This window comes from Sciurus carolinensis, chromosome X (genome assembly GCF_902686445.1).
Source record: "Sciurus carolinensis chromosome X, mSciCar1.2, whole genome shotgun sequence".
Classification (NCBI taxonomy): Eukaryota; Metazoa; Chordata; class Mammalia; order Rodentia; family Sciuridae; genus Sciurus; species Sciurus carolinensis.
In genome coordinates this window covers 55,390,097-55,412,101 of record NC_062232.1, presented here as the reverse complement: position 1 = coordinate 55,412,101, position 22,005 = coordinate 55,390,097, and the positions used below count along the sequence as shown (strand labels likewise).

Here is a 22,005-nt window from a genome sequence, read left to right as displayed (position 1 = left end):
AGGTCACAAATGAACAAACCAGAGAGCCTAAATCTGAGTCAGGGTTAGCCACCTTTCAATTGGTTTGGAGGGTACCCAATGACCTATGAGGAGCTCTGCACTGAAAACACAGGCTGATAAGGATATTCTAGATTACAAAGTGACTAGCTGACCCAATGAGAGCCTCTGTCTTAGGGAGCATGGATGTGATACATACATACAGAGGAACATGTTCAGTGAGGTGGCCCAGAAACCAGGAGATGCAAGGGAAACGGCAGTAAGAAGAAGCCACAGTGAGTGAGAAAGACAGATTGTGGGAGAGTAACAGGAGAGGCTGTGACAAAGACGGGGTGAATTGTGGAAGTGATCAATGTTGTGCTTGTCTTGTTCAGTGCTCCTGAGGCATCAGTTGTGAAGGGAAGTAGCTGCTGGGGACAGCATGAATCCTTATATTTGCACCCTGCCATGCAAGGAAATTGAAGCATACCCATGTTCTTATGACGTGAAAGAGGCCATCACATCCCCCTGGAGACCCAGACCACGCAGAGCTGTGCTTCACAAGCTGGGCTTGTACTTATGAACCTAGGTCTTTTTAAAATTTTTTTCATTGGAGATGGACACAATAGCTTTATTTTATTTATTTATTTATTTTTATGTAGTGCTGAGGATTGAACCCTGTGCCTTGAACATACTAGGTGAGTGCTCTACTACTGAACCACAACCCCAGCCCTGAACCTAGCACTTGAGTTCTATATTTGGTCTTCTGGATGAATGTGTGTGTCTGAATGTGGGGACAGTGGATATAAATAGGTTTTGCTGGAGGTCCTTCTATGCCAACAGAATGCCACTTAAGCTTCCTGATCCTGACTTTCAATGCATATAATGAGGTCCAGAAATAGTTCTCCATAAGCTGGAAGAGGGTAGCAAAGACCAAAAGAAGCTTTTCTGGCTGTCAAGGACTTGCACTATGTGAGTTTGTGGATTGTGGGTACTCTTGAGTGCCACTAGATACCTAAGGTGTTGAGGACACAAGGCTTCCAGCTACATCCACCCCAGGACTTTTACGAAAATCTCAACTAGACCCATGGAGAGCAACCAGGTGACCTCTACCTACCCTGGCTCTACCTCCATCCACCACCTTGGGTTCCCATCCTGTTCACCAAGCACAAATTTAAAAGGTCTATTACAGACTGTAATGAGGACTGGGGATATAGAAGAACAGGCACTCTCCTACATGACTGGTTGGAAGGTCACTGAAGGAACTTCTTTGGAAGGAAATTTGGCACTATCTGTCTAAGATGCATGACAAATGGGTTTCCATCAAACAAAAAGCCCCTGCGGAGCAAAGGAAATCATCAACGGAGAAAAGAGACAACCTACAGAATATGATAAAATATCCATAAACTATATATTTGACAAGGGGTTGATATCCAGAATACACAAGGAACTCAAACAATTCAACAGCTGAAATACCAAACATCCTGATTTTAAAATGGACAAAAACAGGACATGGTGGCACACACCTTAATCCCAGCTACTCAGGGGGCTAAAGCAGTAGGATCACAGGTTAAAGGCCAGTCTGGACAACTTAGTAAGACTGTCTCAAAATAAAGAAAAAGGGGGCTGGAGGTATAACTCAGAGGTACAGTGCTTGCCTAGCATGCATGAAGCCTGGGTTCCATTCACAGTACTGGGGAAAAAAGGCAAAAGTACTGTTGGACACCTCCAGAAGGACATACTAATGGCCAACACATATATGAAAAAAAAATTCTCGACATCATTAATCATTAGGGAGATGCAAACCAAATCACAATGAAGCCTGGTGCAGTGATGCATGCCTGTAATTCCTGCAACTGGGGAGGCTGAGGAAGAAGTACAAGTCTGAGGCCAGCTTCAGTAACTTAGCAAGATCTTGTCTCAAAATAAAGACTGAAAAAAATGCTGGTGAAGATGTGGAGGAAAGGGAATATTTACACACTGTGGGTGGGAATGTTCATTAGTATGGCCATTGTGGAAGACAGTATAGAGGTTCCTGACAAAATTTAAAATAATAATTATTATATGATCCAGGAATCCCTCTACTGGGTTTATATTCAAAGAATATGAAACCAGGGCTGGGGATATAGCTCAGTTGGTAGAGTGCTTGCCTTGCAAGCACAAGGCCCTGAGTTCAATCCCCAGCACCACAAAAAATTACTTAAAAAAATGAAATCAGTTTATTGAAGAGACATCTGCCTGACCATATTTATTGTAACACTCTTCACAATGGCTGAGGTATGGAACTAACTAAAGTATCCACTGTCTGATGAATGGATACAGAAAATGTGGTGTATACACACAATGGAGTATGATTCAACTTTAAAAAAGAAGAAATTCCTGCCATTTGTGGTACAATGGACAAACTTAGAGATCATAAGTGAAATAAGCCAATCACACAAAGACAAATACTGTGTGATTTAATTCAAATACAGAATCTAAAAAAGGCTGAGCTCATAGGAGTAGAGAGTAGAGAAGTGTTTACTAGAGGCCGAGGAGGATAGAGGAAAGAGAGACATGGAGAGAGATTGGTTAAAAGATACTAAGACACAACTAGATAAGAGGAATGAATTCTGGTGTGCTATTATGTAGAAGTATGATTATAGTTGACAGTATTGTATCATATGGGCTGAGATAGCATAGCTCAGTAGTAGGGTGCTTGACCAGCATGTCCAAATCCTTGTATTAGATCCCCAGCTTTGTACAAAATAAATCGAAACAACATTGTATCATATAAATCAAAATAGCTAAAAGGGAGGGACTGGGGTTATGGCTCAGTGGTAGAGTGCTTTCCTAGCATGTGTGAGGCCCTAGGTTTGATCCTCAGCACCAAATAAAATAAAATAAAAAAAAATAAGCAAATCCTTAAAAAACAGCTAAGGGAGTATTTCAGATTTTGTCACTGCAAAAAAAATTACACTGATGTGGTTGCGTCACTGGTAGTATGCTGATTTTAAATCCTTTGGATGTGAATGGAGGAGTGGGATAGCTGGGTCAAATGGTGACTCAATTCCAAGTTTTCTGAGGAATCTCCATACTGCTTTCCAGAGTGGCTGCACCAATTTGCAGTCCCACTAGCAATGTATGAGTGTACCATTTTCCCCACATCCTTGCTTACATTCGTTGTTGCTTGTATTCTTAATAATTGCCATTCTGACTGGAATGAGATGAAATCTTAGAGTAGTTTTGATTTGCATTTCTCTAATTGCTAGAGATGTTGAAAAATTTTCATATATTTGTTGATTGATTGTATTTCTTCTTCTGTGAAGTGTCTGTTTAGTTCTTTAGCCCATTTATTGATTGGGTTATTTGTTTCTTTTGGTGTTGAGATTTTTTGAGTCCTTTATATATCCTGGAGATTAATGCTCTATCTGAGGTGCATGTAGCAAAGGTTTTCAGTGATGCAGTCACATCAATGTTTATAGCAGCTCAATTCACAATAGTCAAACTATGGAACAAACCTAGATGCCCTTCAACAGATAAATGGATAAAGAAAATGTGGTATATATACACAATGGAATATTACTCAGCCTTTAAAAAGAATGGAATTATGGCATTTACAGGTAAACGGATGGATCTGGAGAATGTCATGCTAAATGAAATAGTCAATCCCCAAAAAAACAAAAACCAAATGTTTTCTCTGATATGCAGATGCTAATTCACAATAAGAGGGATGGCTAGGAAAGAGTAGAGGTACTTTGGATTAGGCATAGAGGAGTGAAGGGAGGGGAGGAGATATTGGGTAGGAAGGATAATAGAATGAATTATATATGACTACATGACTCATGTGATTCTATATCATGTGCAACCAGAAGAATGAGAAGTTATACTCCATTTACGTATGATGTGTCAAAATGCTTTCTACTGTCATATATAATTACAACAAATAAAAAAATTACAAACACTTGAGCTGATGGATATTCTAAATATCCTGAGTTGATCATTATACAATGTAATCATGCATCAAATTATCATATTATACCCCATAAATGTATACAATCATTATCTATACTTTAGAAATAAACACATTTATAAATAATTCAAGTGCACATCTCTTTTTATTCACCAATTCCACTTTTAGAGAATTACATTACAGATATACTACATAGAAAAACACATGAACAAAGATATACATTGAAGTAGTATGTGTAATAGCAAAATACTGGCAACAATCCTCCTTCAACAGAAGAGAGGTTAGATAAATTGTGGTTCTACCATGTCATGGAATACTTTGAAGCAATTTAGAATTATATAGCTAAATATAGCTGATAAAGAATGTTCTCTAAGATACAGTCTTAGGTGAAAAAGCAAGACACTGAATGTTATGTATCGTCTGTTACCAGTTATGTTCACTCTCTTTCTCTCCTTCCACGCATACCCACTTGCATGTACAGAGATCATCTGTGGAAGGACATGTAAGAAATGGACATCTGTGGTTGCTTCTTGAGAGGGGGACTGTTAAAGTAGGAATGGTGGATTAGGGATAAGCAGGAGCATTACTTTGTGTAACAACTATTTACATAGCATTTATGTTGCATTAGCTATTATAAGTAATCTAGAGATGACAAAGTACCTGGGAGGATGTGTGTAGGTTATATCAAATACTACACCATTTTGAGCATCTGCAAATTTTGGCGTCTGGGGCAGGTCCTGAGACCAATCCCCTGAGGATATTGAGGAATGACTATATTTTATTTTGTAATGGAACACATAATTAATAATTAAAATATGAGAAGAAAAAGCAGCTCTGGTCTTGGAGGAATCTGCATTCTAAAACTTGGTTTCTTCACATATTTCTCCATTCAAGAGCCTGCATTGAGCCAGGAACAGTAGCACACACCTGTAATCTCAGCTACTATGGAGGCTAAGGCAAAAGGAAAGCAAGTTCTAGGTTGGTCTGGGAAATTTAGTGTGACTCTCTCTCAAAAGAAAATAAAAAGGGCTGGGTGCTTGCCTAGAATGTGTGAGGTCCTGGATTCAATCTCCAATACTATACACACAAACAAACAAAACAAAAAAAATCCTACAGTGGTTTCTCCCAACAGAAAGGCCTGGCTAGGTTTGGCACTAGAGGTTTCCAGAGGCTGAGCTCACCTTGCCTTCTTTCCCACTGCCTGTTCACACTTCCCTCTGTAGAGCCCAACTAGCTACCTTACCAGCCCCAAACAATGGGTGACAAATTAAATAATGTCTCCCCAGGATTCAAGTTGCTTCCTTCATGCTCCACACCTAGGTCCTCCCCTTACCTCACCCAACTTACTGAATTTGCACTCATGTCTCATGACCCAACTATCTGAAGCAAGGTCTCTGGAATCCTTCTGCCTAGAGTATCATAAGGATTCATTTGGAACTGCTTTGTAGCATACTTTATTTGACTATCTTGCTTTGTTATTTAACTTTCAGGGAATCATTTAGCTAAAATGTGGGTATCACTCTGTTGTTTACAAAGTACTCAAACATCATTTGAAAGTTTCATCCAGTTTCTGACATAGTAAAGCAGGCATTCATTATTGTTATCTCACTGATGAGCAAACTGACAGGTAGGGAAGCTTCTTGTTCAGAGTGACACAAGAAGAAAATGACCAAGCCTGGCTTGTCTAGAACACCTGCTTTTGTTCCCCATTCAGGACATAAATTCCTGGAGGACAGGAAGTATGTTTTCAATGTTTCTGTGCACACAAAAGGGACAAAGTGAAAGCCATGAGCACTTTGATGGGAAGCTAAAGAAAACAGGACAGTCAGTCAACCAAAGGGTATGTTGTAAGGCCTCACCATGTGCTTAGGTCAGGGCTGCATGTTGGAGGCAGAAATAGGTCACCATCTTCCTGTGTGGCCAAATATACCAAACTATCAGAACACAATTAGTAGGAAATGAAGGTCACTTGAGATGGTACACTGATGAACTTTTTTCTTTAACCAGTACATCAACTCAGCAGCATTGGGCAAGAAGAATTTTTAGAAAAGAGATTTTTTTTAAAGTTAGGAAATAGTACAATTAGTAAACAAAATTTGTGATTGTGGTACATGGATGGTTAAAATTTGGGAAACATTGCCATAAGCCAGTTAGTCTAAGAGATAGGCCAGGGGCATTCACGGGGGGAGCAAAGGTATGGAAACAGGGGAGACACAGCCAGAGGGAGGACACTTGAGATTTCCTTTCCAAATCTCTAGCCAGGCTAAATTCCAGATACTTCTGAGAGCTTGCCTAGCAAGTAGTGGCTAGATCAGGAGTCATTTTGGTTTTTGTGTGTGGAAGGAACACAATGAAAGTGGCACTTTGAAAAGTCAGTCTGACAGTGATGTGCAATATGGACCCAAGCAGCCTTGCAAAGCAGTCTCAGAAGTCACCAAGATACTAATACCCATGAGAGTAAGGCCTTGAAGCTAAAGTTAAGTCTCTTAACCCACAAAGAGACCCGCAAAGGAGTTGCTCTTTGTCATGTGTTATTTAAGGTGTTAAGAAAAAATTATCTGAGGCTTGACAACAAGGCAAAAAAGATCACCAAGCACACTTGAAGAAACATATGAGAACCTCTTCCATGCTGAACTTACCAGTCATTACTGATTAAGGCCCAGACTTTGAAGTTAGAAGTTTATTTGTAGAAGATTGATTAGTTGCAAATGATATTTGTCTCGTAGAAATGAAAATTAATTTTGTTCAGTGGGAAAGATAGCCCCAAAGGTTACAATTCTATTATCCCACAATATGATCCAGTTTTGTATTCAACTTTTAAATATTATTTCAGAATTCCTTTGAAGTCTCTCATCTTTTTTTAAGCTATTTTTTGTTGAGGTAAAATATGTGTAAGAAAAATTTGCCATTTTAAGCATGTTTGGTGGGGGTGCTAGGGATTGAACCCAAAGCCTCTAGTATGATAGGCATGCCCTCTACCACTGAACTACACCTCTAGTCCCCATTTTAAGCACTTCTAATTATAAAATTCACTGGCATTAATTATACCCACAATGTTGTACAACCATCATTACTATTTAGATCCAAAATTTTCCATCATTCCAAATAGAAACTGTATCTGTTAAACAGTAATTTCCCATTCCTTTGTCCTTCTAACCCTTGGTAATTTCTAATCTACTTTCTGCCCCCTAAAAATTTGCATATTCTAGATATTTCATGTAAATGGAATCATACAAAATTTGTTTTCATGTCTGCCTTCTTTCAGTTACCACAATGTCTTCAAGACTCAAGGCTGAACAATATTCCATTATATGGATATAATGCATTTGGGTTGTTTCTACCTTTTGGATATTGTGAACAATGCTGCTATGAACACTCATGCAGAGGTATCTTTTCTCTATAGTTATTCTAATTGAGGTAATTCCATGTTTAATTCTTGTATCTTTCTTAAAACCAACTTTACTATAATAGTGGTTCCTTCATCAATGAGTTTAAGAAATCTTTAACAATTGATCACTATATATTTGGGTTTTTGCATTTCTTTTTTTATTTGTTCTTTTTAGTTATACATGACAGTAGAATGTATTTTGACATATCATACATATATGGAGTGATCACTATATATTTGAATGAGAGTCATGTTTTCAATATCTGAAAACTATTCTTCGATAAGGGTGATTTCTTTACTTTGCTAATTTCTAAAGCCTAAAGTTGATCATTGCTCTCTACTTAGGCCCTGATTACTTATTATACACTCCCTATAAGGAAGTAAAGGAAATCAGTAGAAATGAAGGTGCCCTTGCATAATAGATAAAGTCAGCATGGTATTTTGTTAGTTCCATAGAGAAAGGAAATTTTAATTAGGGTCCTGTGATAGTGATGGGAAATGAAGACATGTAAGGGTCAGGTGTGGTCACAGAACATGTACCTTTGCTTTTGCTGGGAATGTATGAAGACTTTTCTCCTCTGGAACACAGAACAACTGTTAGATCTCTACAATGTGATAGCTTCTGCTATGAAAACTCTAGAGAAATGCTTTGCTTTAGGCCGATTCTGAGACCAGGCAGACCACAATGAAATCTATTGCAAGAGACAGTAGAATTATTTTTGTTCCACCTCAAAAAGTACCTTGGCATTTGACAGTAAAGGAGGCCTTGAGGGATCTTTTAAGCAGGGAATGAAGAGGGGGAAAAAAGGACTTGGTCTAGATTTGAGGAAGAAGGTAGGCACAAAGGTCAGGGAGAGGACATAGCTGATGGGTGTTGGAGAAGGAACTGGGAACAGCTGCTCTGCCTGAGAGTCAGTTGTCTCTAAGTGGCCTGTTCTCCAGACTATACCTCCACCCACTCAAGCAAAATATCTCCTAGAGTAGTAATAACACATAAAATCAGACATATTCATGGTTCCATAATTTTTCATGTTTCAAACCAAGAATGTTTTACTTTTTTGAGTAAGGCTGAAAAATTACAAAAACCTCCATCCCCCGCCAACAGCTCCAAAGGAACTAACTGGATTTTGTTCACAAATTTCTCACTTTTGAGACAAGATATGGAAGAACAGATGAGTGCAAAGGCAGAATTTCACAGGTGGTTAAGAATGTGTAGGAAAAAGAAAACCAGTATAAAAATGTCACTGATAAAATCTGATCTGAATATATCTATTTCTGAAAGCATGCCAGGCAGGTTAAGAAAATAAAGGTAAAAATCTTCTTTCTTTTGACACCCTTATTTTGTTATCTTGCAAAGCTGTGTCAAGATGAAACATACAATAAGCGTTTTACAAACTACAAAGGACTGCATGTCTTTAAGGGGGGCTGGTGGAATAGCGGAAAGGGCATGGGTTATGAAGGCAGACCTTGCTGGGGGCCATCCCAGCTTGGGGGATCTGACCTTCGGTGAAGTCTAAAGCAAATCTATGAATCTTACTTTTCACATGTGCAGATTGAAGATAATAAATCGTGCCTTAGAGGGTTGTGGGAAGGCTCAGATGATAAAGCCTCCAAGGGAGAAGCAAGAACAAAATAAACGGAAGCATAGTCTTTGGTACACTTCATAGATGTAGCACTTACCACATTGTTCTAGAATAGCCCCTCTATATATCTATTGTCCCAGTTATGCCAGAAGTTCCTGGTGACATGTTTGCCACTGTATCCTCTAAGCATAGTGACTGCAATATTATACCCAGTCATTAATTCTTTTAACAAGTATTTACTGGACCCTGCCAGTCACCAACATACTTGATAGCCACACTCTACCCTCCTCAAACTATTGTTCTTTTCTCACTACCTCCCCAGCACTAAAGCTGCTAGGGCTCTGACCAGACCCCTGTGGGGGACACTGTGATATGACACCCAGGTTCCCCTTCAGGACTAGGCCTTATTCCCTCAGCCAACACAAACGCTGCTAGCTGACAGCCCTCCTTGGGAAATGTCTAGTCCGCTGCACAGACAGACATCCCTTGCCCAAGTTGTGCTTCCTCCCTGGGGACAATCTACATCTAAGAACTGGTCACCTCATGGTAAAGTGAAACAACTCTGAAGGGTCAACCTAGTTCCAGAGATCCTCAAGGGGTCGGGTCCAACTGTCATTAGATAGCATTGCAGCTCAACTCCTCCCTGAAACCAATACTGCGTCTTTCCATTAGACTCCAGATGTTGATCCTGAAGGTTTCCTAATCAACTTCCTACATGTGACCTGCAAGATCCCTCCAAAGGCAGTCCCCAAGTTGGATTTGTGGCCTATGAAGGCTCTAGCATGGCATCTGGGAAGACTATTCAAGTGATGTCAGGAGCTGGGACTGTCCCCAGGGCCCAGTCACTGTTACATTTTTATCCCCACCCTTATCTCCAAGTTTTTCTTATAAAATGGTTCTGGAACTAAAAGGTAGAAGATATATGCCTATAAACAAATAATTACAGCAATTTGAGACATGCTACAACAGAAACAAGGAACTGGTGCTAAACTAAGCTCAACCTGAGCATTGAAGGAAGGCTTTCTAGAGCAGGAGCCACCAAGTCCTGAAGGATGAGATGAGTTTGATGGGCTGGCAAGGGATGTGGGATAAACTGTCCAGACAGAGTACAGTACACTGGAAAGTACAAAGTGTGTCAGGTTTTAGAGAGTGAAGGAGGCAATAAAGTCTGGGACAGTAGTAGAGGCAGATGATGCAGGGCCTTCTATACCATACTGAGCAACTTGGTGCTCAGGAAACAACTGTGAAAAGAATGCCACATTGCAGTAATGACTGAACTGCAGCCATTTTGTTTCCACTTCAACAAGTTTTGTCATGGTTAGGCACTAATGGTTTTATTTACTATTCATTTGATCTTTTTCTCTAAATGAATATTTTTTGCTTGAATATATTTATATTAAAAGAAATTTTACTTGGCAATTAAAAACTAAAACAAAGGACTGGGGATGTAGCTCTATGATAGAGCATATACAAAGGCTAAGGCCCTGAGTTCAATCCCCAGAACCACTAAAACAACAACAGCAAAAGGACTATCACTTACCATAACTAGAAAATAAATGTAAAAGGAAATACAACGAAACACAAAAGAGTAATTAAATTCTATGTAATATTGTCAACAGTCCCTGTCTTTGACACCTGTTTTAGCTTGGTTAGGAAACATTAGAGAGGTTGAAGAACAGTGCCTCACTGAGCATTTTCCTTGATGTAATCAGAAAACTCAAAAGAGAATAATTTTCTTACTATGTAATTCAATGTTCTTTACAGTTGTAGCATGTGCCATTGAAATCACCTTGGAGTCCCCCTCCCTACCACTGCCTACTGTGAAAAGTTGGTAAACAAAAAAAGGCCCTGCATTTATGACTGTTATCACTATTCTGTCATTTGCTTTGCCCACTAGTCCTGGAGGAATTACTTGGCTCAATGATGTTTTCCAATCCTGTGCCCATAGTGACTCTCACCCCAACACTGTAGGTGAGAAGCCAACAAGGCTAGGACTAGGCAGAAAGGCAGACCCTGGAAATCCTACCATTAGGAACTGGAAGGGCCCTTAGAGAATCTCCTATTTTTCCATTTTGCAGCTCGAACACAATTTGCCCTAGGTCATTAGAATGGGGAGATTAGTGTTAGCAGTCTAGGAAGACAGATATGGAAAAAGGGATAGTATAGCTTATTGCTTTAGTGCTGGTACCAGTAGCTGTTATCTGCAAGACAGAAGAGAACAGAATACAAGAGATATCAGCCCATGAGGCCTGACAGCAGGAACACCATCAAGAAATCCCAATCATCAAGAAATCTCAACCATCAAGAAATCCCAGCTAAGGGCTGACTCCTTAGCTAGGGGCAAAGGTTGAGGTGGGCCAGGGCTCTAGGTTATGACCATGTTAAGAGCCTGCCAGGAGCACACATGTTTATAAAAGAAACACAAGGAAAGAAAGGAGGCTAGTACATAAGAACGGTTCCAAAGAACAGTATGAATTCAGCCAGGGACATCCTGGGCCTTGGCAAAGCAACTAGGCTTTGGTGTCTGGCAGGCCTGGGTTCTACCTCAGTTCTATCACTTTCTAGCTAGTATGATGTTGGTTATGTCACTTAATTGCTCTGAACCCCAGCCTCCTCACTGGAGTATAATATGGGTAATGCTAGTGTCTACCTCAGGATTGTTGTGAGGGTCACATGGGGCAAAATATTCAACACTTCTCATACAGGGCCTGCCACCTCAGTTAGCATCACTTTCTCCCTACCTCCTGTGGTATGACCAGACTCTTAACAACATATTTTCTTCTCTTCTTCTCTCTTGGCTCCCTCTCCTGGCCCAGGCTCACAGCTCATACCTCCAGGCCCTGTCCATCCTATGCTTGTGCTCACAAGTCACCCACTAATCCCAGCTATGGTGTCAATGAAGAGTCTTTCACATATCTACAGAAAAGAAAGCTAAGAGGACATGCTCCAGAGTATGGGACAGTGACTTCCTTCACCTAGAGACAGGGGAGATGGTTTCTCTCGGGTAGAGGGCTGACCAAGCATTCTGACCACAACACTGGAGGGAGAGGTTAGGTTTGGCCTCTCCAGGTTATGGCTGGGCTTGGCTGGCAGACAACAAGGACAAGACTCTAGTCTCCTGTAGCATTAGAAGGCAGTGCCTTCAGCAAGTCCCTCCATTAAAAGCTACAAGACGGAAGGTTAAATATAGCCCTTTCCAGTTGTCTAGGACATAGATTTATGAAATGTCAGAGTTGTATTAGAGTGAGAAACGATCTTATCTCTGCTCTGTTTTTAGAGTAGAAAGGAGGCAATAGAGAAGAGAAAGAAATTGGGACTTTTAGCAGTGGGTGATGGGAGGTCAGTAAAGAGTTTTGAACAGCCAGGTCTGTTTTTTAAAGGCTCACTCTGGTTGCAGAATGGAGAATGTGCTAGAGAGTGTAAACAGGGGGCCCAGTGAAAAGGAGAGGAATGAGGGTCCCTGAACCAGGAGAGAGGCTGCGGAGGTAGAAGGAGGGAGCCAACTGCAGGGTGAGGCTGGGCCTTCATTCCAGGTGAGGGCTGCCTCTCCTTCCCTCTCTCTGTCTCCCTCTCCCTCCGAAGAGAAAGGCTGGTTTTTCACATACCCTTGTTTTCTCAAGGTCTCTCTTTACTGAAGACAATGTGCCCAAAGGTACCCACAGCCTTCATCCTATTGAAGGTCACCCATTGAATCCCTGGAGAGTCTGTTAGAAAGTTCTTCCTTGTGTAAAGGCCCCAACTCTGCCACTGGAGGCCCCACTCAGACTTCATTTACTCACTTCACCCTGTGACAGCACCTCAAAGACCTGAAGACTAAACACTTCTTTCCCCTGATTATTCTCCATGCCAAGCAGTACATGTTCATCACAGAACTTTGTTTTTTATCTCATCACTCAGTTTTTTTAATGACTTAAGCTCATAAATGCCTTTTGAACATACTCTTGCCATAAAGGGCCAACCAGAATCCCCGAGACACCGCATGGACTCATAGTCTGTCCTGTTGACTATTTCTGACACCATAATAGTTTCCTGCACATTTCCAGGAACATAATTGAGTTATTATCTCCCCCAACCTGGCTTATCCTCTTCACAGAAGCCAGGGAGGGGTGCTGGTATGGCACAAGAATATGAACTTCATTCTATCTTAGTACTGAGAGGTCTGACTTGAACTGTGACTAGAAAGTACTTGATTGCTTGGGAGTAACCTGTGTTCAGAAGCAACTAGTAATAGGCACCTCTTTCTGGCCACTCATTATGCCTCAGGATTGCAAAAACATTCAGCATATTAGCAGGAGTTCAGGAGATGGGTAAAGCCCCAAGACTGACCAAGATCCTTCTGTGGGACAAGGATGCAGAATCCATGCTGACTTATAGAAAGTAAGAGATGCTTACATGCACATATGCACAAACAATTCTTCAGTCATTTTTATTATCCCTTTAGAGACCCAGAATATCAGTGTTGGGATGTGAACACATTCACTCTCTCCAGCTCCACAGCCACCCAGTTGCAAATCCCCTGTACAGCATCTTTGCCAAGTGACCGTCCTTCTCCTCCTTGCACACCACACACACCTCTAGTACTAAAGGACCCACTCCCAAGACAACCCAGGCTGCTGCCCCACAGCTCTGACTGCAGAAAGCATCTTCTCCACCATGAATCCCAATTCCTTCCCTTCTCCCCTCTGCTGAGCACACGACCCTCCTTCCGCAACAACTCACCTCCCCGACTCCAGAAGAGGGTGAGAGATTCGGCTCTTTCCATCCTAGCAGTGTGGATAACCAAGGATCCACTTCCAGTCAATCCTCAAACAACAGAAAAATATGTTGCCGGCCCGCACTGGAGACAGAGCTCCAGGCTGTTCCAAACCCTGTTCCCGGGCTCCTCAGTGGGGTGCCTAGGGATTCTTCCTGATGTCTGTTTCCCAGCACCCCGGCTGGGTCAGTTTGATCCCATCAATCACATGCTCCTTTGCCTGGTGAAGTTGTCCCTGGGCAGCCCAGCAAGTTCTGATTCAAAAAGTGAGATTTCCCCCACCCTACACCCACAGCCACACTGGTCCTGTCCCCCCAATCACAGCGGGACTGGTAAGGGAAGCTATTTGTGAGTTGGGCTTATCTTTCTCTAGGTAAAGTTCTCAGCCAAAGGCCCGAGTCAGAGCCGTGCACAGAGGACTGAACTCCGGCTCAGCTGCTGTCCTGCAGGGAAGGGAAATGAACAGGAACTGGCTGTCTGAGTCAGCGCCCCTAGTCTATTGTCACCGCACAGGCCCCTTCCTTCCCAGAGGAGAGACGTGTACAGAGATAGGCCTTGTTTTTTGCAAGTCTCTCTTGCACACACACTTTCTCTCTTAGCCTGGGGCAAGTCTGTGAACTATGGCTGGATACAATTCAATTTCATTTCCCCAGCACTCAGAGAGGGTCTACTAGAGAGCATAGAGAGGTCATCTCATTCCTATCATCTTTGCCATGGACCATTTAACAGGGGAGAAAACTGAGGTCCAGCAAGGAACAGGGTGGGGGTCCTCCCAAGGCCCAACAATTAGAAAACATTGAGATTTGGAGTCCAACCTAGCTCTCCAGGACACCAGGAGAAGCCTGTTGACCTTCCTCACACTGCTTCTTCCAGCCCCACCCTGGTCAATGGATTGCAGATTGTAGCAAAGTCTGTTTCTTAGGGCACAAATCATGAGAGAATCACTGGCTTTACAACACTGAAAATATATCTTGTTCAAATTTGTTTCTGTGTGTTTAGAAGGACGAGGATCCAGGAAACAAGTTGTGTATGCCAGAAACCTGGTTGCAAAGAGACTCCTTTGTTACTCAATACTAAAAGACTATACTGGTGAAATATGCATGGGCAAGGGACTGAGCCTGTGTCCCAGTAACCATCTTCTAATCAGAAGGGAGGCATTGCTGGTTCTTGCTAACAGAGTGGAAAGAGACTCAGCATGAGCTTTGCTTTTTTCTGTCTCTGCTAGGAACACAGATAGGGAAGCAGCTTGAGGGAAGGAATTTGAGGGAAAAGCACATGTATTAACAAGACTTTCAATTATTTGAGGGCAGGGCCTGGGTTTATGGATCTTCCACCTTTAGAATGCATTTGTAGGCACAGTACAGAAGCCATCAGAAAAAGACTGAGGTGAAATCTCAGGACAAGGAGACTTCATTGTGTTTCTGAGGTTGGGACAGGGTGAGTTTCTAGGGGCAACAAATGGTTAAAATCACCTATCACATTCAAGCATGTCAGTAGCAGATTGGGTCCTGAGCAGTGACTGTTCACTTTAGCAACACAGGGATGGTGTGGGGTAGGGGTGTGACCTTGGCAAAAATGGCTTCACAGAGGCCATACTGCAGCAGGTTAAGGAGGGAAATAGGAGGGGATTGGAGATACCTCTCAGGAAATCTGGTTGTGGTTAGAGAGGAAAGAGCCATAGCTAGAGGGAGAGGCAGAGCTACGGATGGGAGTTAGATGTTTGTCATCTCTCCCAAGAGATGGTGTGTATTTTTAAGTTGAGGAACTTCTGTGCAAACTGCTATTCCACCCTATTCTCTGTGCTCCTTGCATGCTGGACTTCATCCCAGACCAGTGAAAACAGAATTCCTGAAGGGTGGGGCCCAGGCATTGATATTGTTCTAAATCTCCCCTGGTTGAGAACCATTATGCTAATTCCTAATTCTTGCTAGGAACTGAAATCCAGTCTAAAGCCCAGATAGTACAGAGGACAAAGACAGCCTGAACATTTTACCTCCTCCCATTGGTAGATTAGCAGGAGGGCTAAGAAAACAGCCCTGCGAACCCTACTGCCTGGGCTCAAATCCCAGCCTTACCATTTACTGCCTGTGTGCCCTTGGGCAAGCTAATTAACCTTTCTCAGCTATACATCAGTTATATAATTTACAGTTTCTAATCTATATATCCCCTTTTAGGAGATAATAAAACTACACATAACATATAACATAAAGTTGTTATATGGACTGAATGAGTTAATAACTACAACATATCTGCCTGCCTCAGCTCTGCTAGAGTTGGCCTGTGTTTTCTAGTGTCCCTACTATGCCTCTCTGACCAACACCCTGGGGTTTCCATCTAAGGCTCAGGAAGGTCTCCATTCTAAAATGTTGCTGGCCTTATCCTTGACTTGGTTCTCCCACTAGCTATGACCTCTGATCTGCTTCATACAGTCCTGAGTTTGTCATCCTTCTCTCAGGCCACTTCTCACTCCAGAACACCCTGGGTTGGGGCTGGTTGCTATTACTGTAATGGGAACTGCCTTTATGTATGGCAAGAGTCACATTGAGACTTGAAGACTCTACAAATTAGATTCTTAGTCAATATTTGTCTTTTATCACTCAAACTCAGGTTTGGGGGATCATTTGGCTGATGTCCAGGTAAACTACTGTTGCTGGGTGTGAAAAGAGTTGGTGTAAGTTTCTATAACATGGACTTGATGATTGGGGGGTTAGAGGCCAGATGACAGTGGGAAAGGAGGGCCATCTCCATCCTCAGATCCAGCAGTGTGACTTTCAGCTCTGTGGATGGCCACCAAAAGAGATCTCAACCTTTGCACCTTTGCTCCTTGTCCTAAATAGACAGCTCCTGTTCCCCAGTCTAGGCCATGGACCACCCAGGGGAGAGGAGGAGACTGATGACAGAATCAAATTTGAGGCAGATATCCAGGAAGACAGTCATGGTGCAGGGGTGGGGATGTCAAGAGTCTGACAGGGGAAAGGATAGAAGCAGCAGTGTTTTGCCATGAGCCAGGAGCAGAAGTGTGAAGAATGAAGCTAGGAAGACAGAAATTCCCATAGCTAGGTCCTGGAAGCAGGAGCAAGATCCCAAATGCTCTGAGAGTCTTCAGTGATAATGATGGTAGCTCTCATGCAATCCTCTTATACATAACAGGTGCTTTACATAGCAGGTAGGTAAGAATATTTCAAAGGAGCACTGCGCTAGGGATGGCATATGCCTTTTATGTCTTATGTGGCAAGGGGGTCACAGCACATCTTCTCTGAGACAAACTTAAAGGGCCTGAATAGCACCACCCAACCCCTCTGTCCCAGCTACAGAAAGAATTTATAGAGGTGACTCTGGCCCACCTTCTCCAATGCCAGAAACAGAACTCAAAGAACACATTTTACCCAAATGGTAGTGGGCAACTGGGAGTCTCATTCTGTTCCTGGGACTCCACACACCTCCATCTGTGTTCTGGGAAAACTTGACAGGAGACTGATTTTTGAAATAGAAAATCTGCTGTTAAGAGAAACAAAGGTTCCATCTAAGTTCATTTACTCCTCAGCTTGACTTGGGTCTCCCATTAGCTATGACCTCTGATCTGCTTCATACGGGGCTGCAGATGGCTTTTAGGAGGCCATACAAGCCAAGATCATTTAGAGGTACTGCCTACAGGTGACAAGGAGCTGACCTACCATTATGCAGGACCTTTTACCAGGGATATCTTTCTTTGTCATTTCAAGCACCCATTTTGGCCTCTTCTCAATGTCAGACCCTGTCTGGTTTCTCCCAGGTTGATAATGGTCACATAGTCATGGCCATGTTATCCAGGGTGTCTCTACCACAGTAATGAGAAAATCCTGGAAGTTAAAAGGACAACTCTAGGTCATTGGTGGCAGTAGTGGTAGGAGAGCAGCTAAAATGTTGCCCACATTAATCTCTGTAGCTAGTGGCCTTGGGAATATCACATCACCTCTGATTGGCTATAAAATGAAAAGTTCATGATTTCTAAGCACACACCTCACATTTTAAAAAATATCTGGGTTCCCCAGCCCCACATAAAATAAATAAAATACCTAGGTTCCAACATGATAGAGACAAAAGTTTGCTTTTTCCATGAAAGACTTTTCGATGTTGACATAAAAATAATGATAGTCATGGTGATATATTCACACTGTGCTCCTCCAAGGTTCCCTCCACATCCACCTCAACTCCTGTTGGGATCAAGTGATTTCTAGAGACCCTTCCACTCTGAGAGTCTTAAGGCATAACATGGCAGCTCACAAATGCCCCTTGCTTTCTACATAGCAGGTGCTTCACATGCAGCATCTCATTCCATCCTCACAATCATCCTATGAGGCAGGTGCTGACCAAGGAGACAGTGGAAGCTTTAGGAGCTTCTCAGGTCACTTGCCTAAAGACACAACAGCTTGTAAGTATGCAAGTCACTGAGAACCAGAGCAGCAATGGAAGTCCTCACCATGTTCTTAATAAGTTATTCTAATCTCTTCACCAAGGATAAGTATTTTAGAGGAGGAGAAAAACCTATAATATTTTCCTGATCATTCCCCCTCCAAGACTAAAAATTAGAAAGCGTCACTTGCTTCATCAAATTTCATGGCACCCATACTCAGAGAAGACAGGGTGGCTGCTACCTGGCAGCATAGGCCCAGGCTGTTGCTTTATCAACTAAGTGGGGACAGTGCAGAACAGGTCTGCACTAGTCCATTTTTCTGTTGCTAATAACTCAAGACTGGGTAATATATAGCAAAAGAGGTTTATTTAAGTCCAAGACTGGGTGACCCCATTTGTTTGGCTTCTGGTAAGGGTCTCCTTAGCTATACCACAACATGGCAGATGTTGTTTTGGTGGCAGCATGTGCGATAGGGATAGATCACATGGCAAGACAGGAAGTCAGAGGGATTCAGGGTCCAAGCTTGCTCTTTTGTAACAACTGATCCTTATAGGAACTAACTAGAGGCTCATGAGAACTACATTAATCCCTTCTGAGGGTGTGCCTCCCCAGTGACCTAACCACCTTTACTAGGTCTCACCTCTTACAGGTTCTACCACCTCAGCACCTCCACACTGTGGACCAACCTTTCAGCACATGAACCTTTGAGCAATACAATCAAACCATATTCAAACCATAGCAGTATCTAGCACTTTTGCTTCAAAATATTTGTATACATATTACAGTAAGGCTTCACACTATGGAGCATTTTATACCTTGCAAGGCCCTTTTGAATATCCTGGATCAAGCCAGGCGCAGTAGTGTGTACCTGTAGTCCCAGAACTTGGAAAGCTGAGATGGGAGAATGGCTTAAGCTCAGGAGTTTAAGACCAGCCTAGGCAACATAGTGTGACCCCATTTCAATAACAAACAAACAAAGTAAGCATTCTAGAGCATTTGTTCCTGCTGATAGCTCTTTTAAGGTAGTTGTGGTTGTTATCCTCACACTGCAAATGAAGAAACTGAGGATAAAAGGAATGAAATAACTTCCAACAAAGACTAAATGTGGGGCTCCCTATACTCATTCCACTGCATTTCCCCCATTTTCTGGGGCTCCCTCTTTCCACAAAGACAGACACCTAATTTTTTATTGAGGTCTTTCAAATGTGTTTCCTGGTTCAGGCAAATGATATGATTTGATCTCTCAGTTTGATAAAAATGATTTGCCAGTGAAATTGATCTATATGTTAATGATTTTATTATTCTTTGAACAAACAACATTAATAGAAATCTAAGGGAAAGAAAAATTCACCAAGCCTGCAACGCACAATCAAATTGATTTCATCACACTCTCTTCCCATTCTTGACCATGTTCAGGATTTATATAGCTCAGCATAAGGACAGTTTTATATTATGCTTTTGTATGTTATACTTTCTTATAAGCATTGTCCATGTTGATCAATAGTCTTCACAATTAACTCTCATATGGCTCCATCATATTTCAATATTTCATATTTTTTGATTGTGGATCAAATCCAGGGCCTTCTGCATGCTAGGCAAGTGTACCACACCCTCAGCACATCCATCATATTTCAGTGAGGTTGGATGTATCATATTCACTTAGCCATACCACTGTAATTTGACATTAGGGTTACCATTCCATTTTTGGTACAACCACTTTTTGCCTCCTTCTAGATCTGATCTAGAAAATATAGGGTATCATGATTGACTCCAACCCTTAGGATGTTTGGTGTTCTAGAATTTTATCTTCTTCTATACCGTCCAATGGACTTAAGTCTGGTTAGGAAATATGTCTTTAGGAAAAAGTCATGTTCCATGGGGAATAGCGGACATTTGGCTCTATGATTGACAGTTGTGGGAGGCAAGGAACACTAGGAAATAATTTGTTTGGGGGCCTAGAATTTTAACTTCTTCCATAACTTCCAAAAGACTTGTTAAGTCTGGTTAGGAGATATATCTTGAGGAAGAAGATCCCCAGGAGGCTACAGGCCAAATGACTCCCTTTTCTCTATCACTTCAGCTTCTATTATATTGCTATCAAAATAGAATTGCCAGGTATGGTTGGCACATGCCTGTAATCCCAGTGACTCAGGAGGTTGAAGTAGGAGGATTTTAAGTTCAGTGCCAGCCTGGGCAACTTAGCAAGATCTTATCTCAAAAATAAAAATAAAAAGGTCTGGGGATGTAATTCAGTGGTAGTGTATGCCTGGGTTCAATCTCCATTACCACCTAAATAAAAATAAATAAAGATAAAATAAAAAGGACTGCGTATACGTAGCTCAGTGGTAGAGTACAGGGTTTAATTCCCAGTATTGTAGAAAAAAAAGAGATGGTGAGAAATTTAACAAAAGGGCCAAGTCAACTGTCAAATGCCTTACAAATGCAATGAGGTGATTCCCTCATTTTATTTAGGCACAGGTAAGAGACTGGCGGACTCATTTTCATATTGAAGCACAGGTCACCTTGCTCACAGTGCTGGTGCATCTGCTTCAGGGGAGGAGGATGTTGGAAATCAGCATAATACCAGTTCTTTCTAGATCTATAGCCTCTCTCAACACCTGATTTAGGCTTAAATACAAGAATCCTCCACTTTCTCACTAGCTCAGGCATCCCCCGCTCTAGCTTCTGGACTCAACACAGAGCCTCCAATAAGTTCAATTATTCCAACAATACAAATGTGCCATCAAACAGACATATGGTGGGACTTCTACCAGCTGGGGATCGCATTCCCAGTTGCTATAGAGATTTGCTCAACATACCAGAACAGAGGTCCCCTACTTCCACCACACCCTGTTTCCAGTGTTACAAACTCCTGCCACAGCTGCAAAGATGCTGAGAAGCACATGGCATGGTGCAATAGGCACAGGTTTGGAAGGCAGGCAGACTTAGACCTCAAGTCCTGGCTCCATAACTTTCTTGTCAGACCATGGGGCAGTTCTCCCTCTGAGTCTCAGTTTTCTCATCTATAAAATGGTATTAATCATCCTTATCTGAGTGGTAAGTAAAGTGGTGGATGAAAAGTGTGGGTATATATGTGATAAATATTGGTTCCTTTTTCCTTCTCTGTGGAATACTAGTTCAAACAGATGACTCCTATGTACATAACTGTGCACATGCTGGATAGTGACAATGACACTAGCACACATCCCCCTCCATAATACGTCCAGATTCACGCAACAGGGCTGCACTTAACCAAGAGTTAAAAGTGGCTGTGAGAGTGAATGAGAAATCAATTCCAACTTGTAAGACTGGCAGACAAGGCTTTCCAGCCTTCAAGCAACCTGTGCTCTAAGGCCGCCCTGCTGGGATTTTACATGCTGTAACTGTCCTACCTCTACCCCCACCCCCTCCTGCTGTTTGCAGCTGTTTACCCCCATCCAGCTGCACCATTACTGGGCTCAGCTCACGTGACTGCTCCCTGTGGTCTTTCAAACATGCCTGGCCCACTTCTGGCTCTAGACACAGGGCAAAGGTCCACAGTGTTTCCCCCATCTGCAATCATCATCACTCTTTTTCACTTGAAAAGTAATTTCAACTTTCTTCCTAGCTAGCTCACACTACATTCTCCCAAACATTCTGCAATCATGCTAAGGATCCTGCCTAAGGATCTCTAGCTTTTTGTAACCAAAGGACAGAGGTAACAAAGGTAAATGACTTGCCTAAAATTCTTCCTACAGGTTCACAGGTAAGAGAGACCATAAACCAAACCTTCTCAGTCCTGGTTAAAGGCTCTTTCCCACTCTTTCATTTTCCCCACCCCTTTAAGTTGCAGTCTTTGAAAAGTTCATGTTTTCCTAGAGGAGATAAACATTCAATAATAACTAAAAAATTGACAATATTAGCACTGATAAAATTATATAAAAGGTACCAGATTAGTACATAGGAGGTATGATGGACTCT

The 22,005-nt window shown here is 42.0% G+C and overlaps 1 protein-coding gene across 1 annotated transcript in view; it reads right to left on the bottom strand.

Moving 5' to 3' along the window:
- Nhsl2 (NHS like 2) overlaps positions 1-13,898 on the bottom strand; it is a 79,842-nt gene extending 65,944 nt beyond the window's left edge. Inside the window, exon 1 of the mRNA XM_047535533.1 lies at positions 13,619-13,898. Coding sequence (XP_047391489.1) covers positions 13,619-13,661 — 43 coding nt within the window. The 5' untranslated portion in view covers positions 13,662-13,898. The remainder of the gene's footprint in view (positions 1-13,618) is intronic.
- Between the last annotated feature and the right edge of the window lie 8,107 nt (positions 13,899-22,005).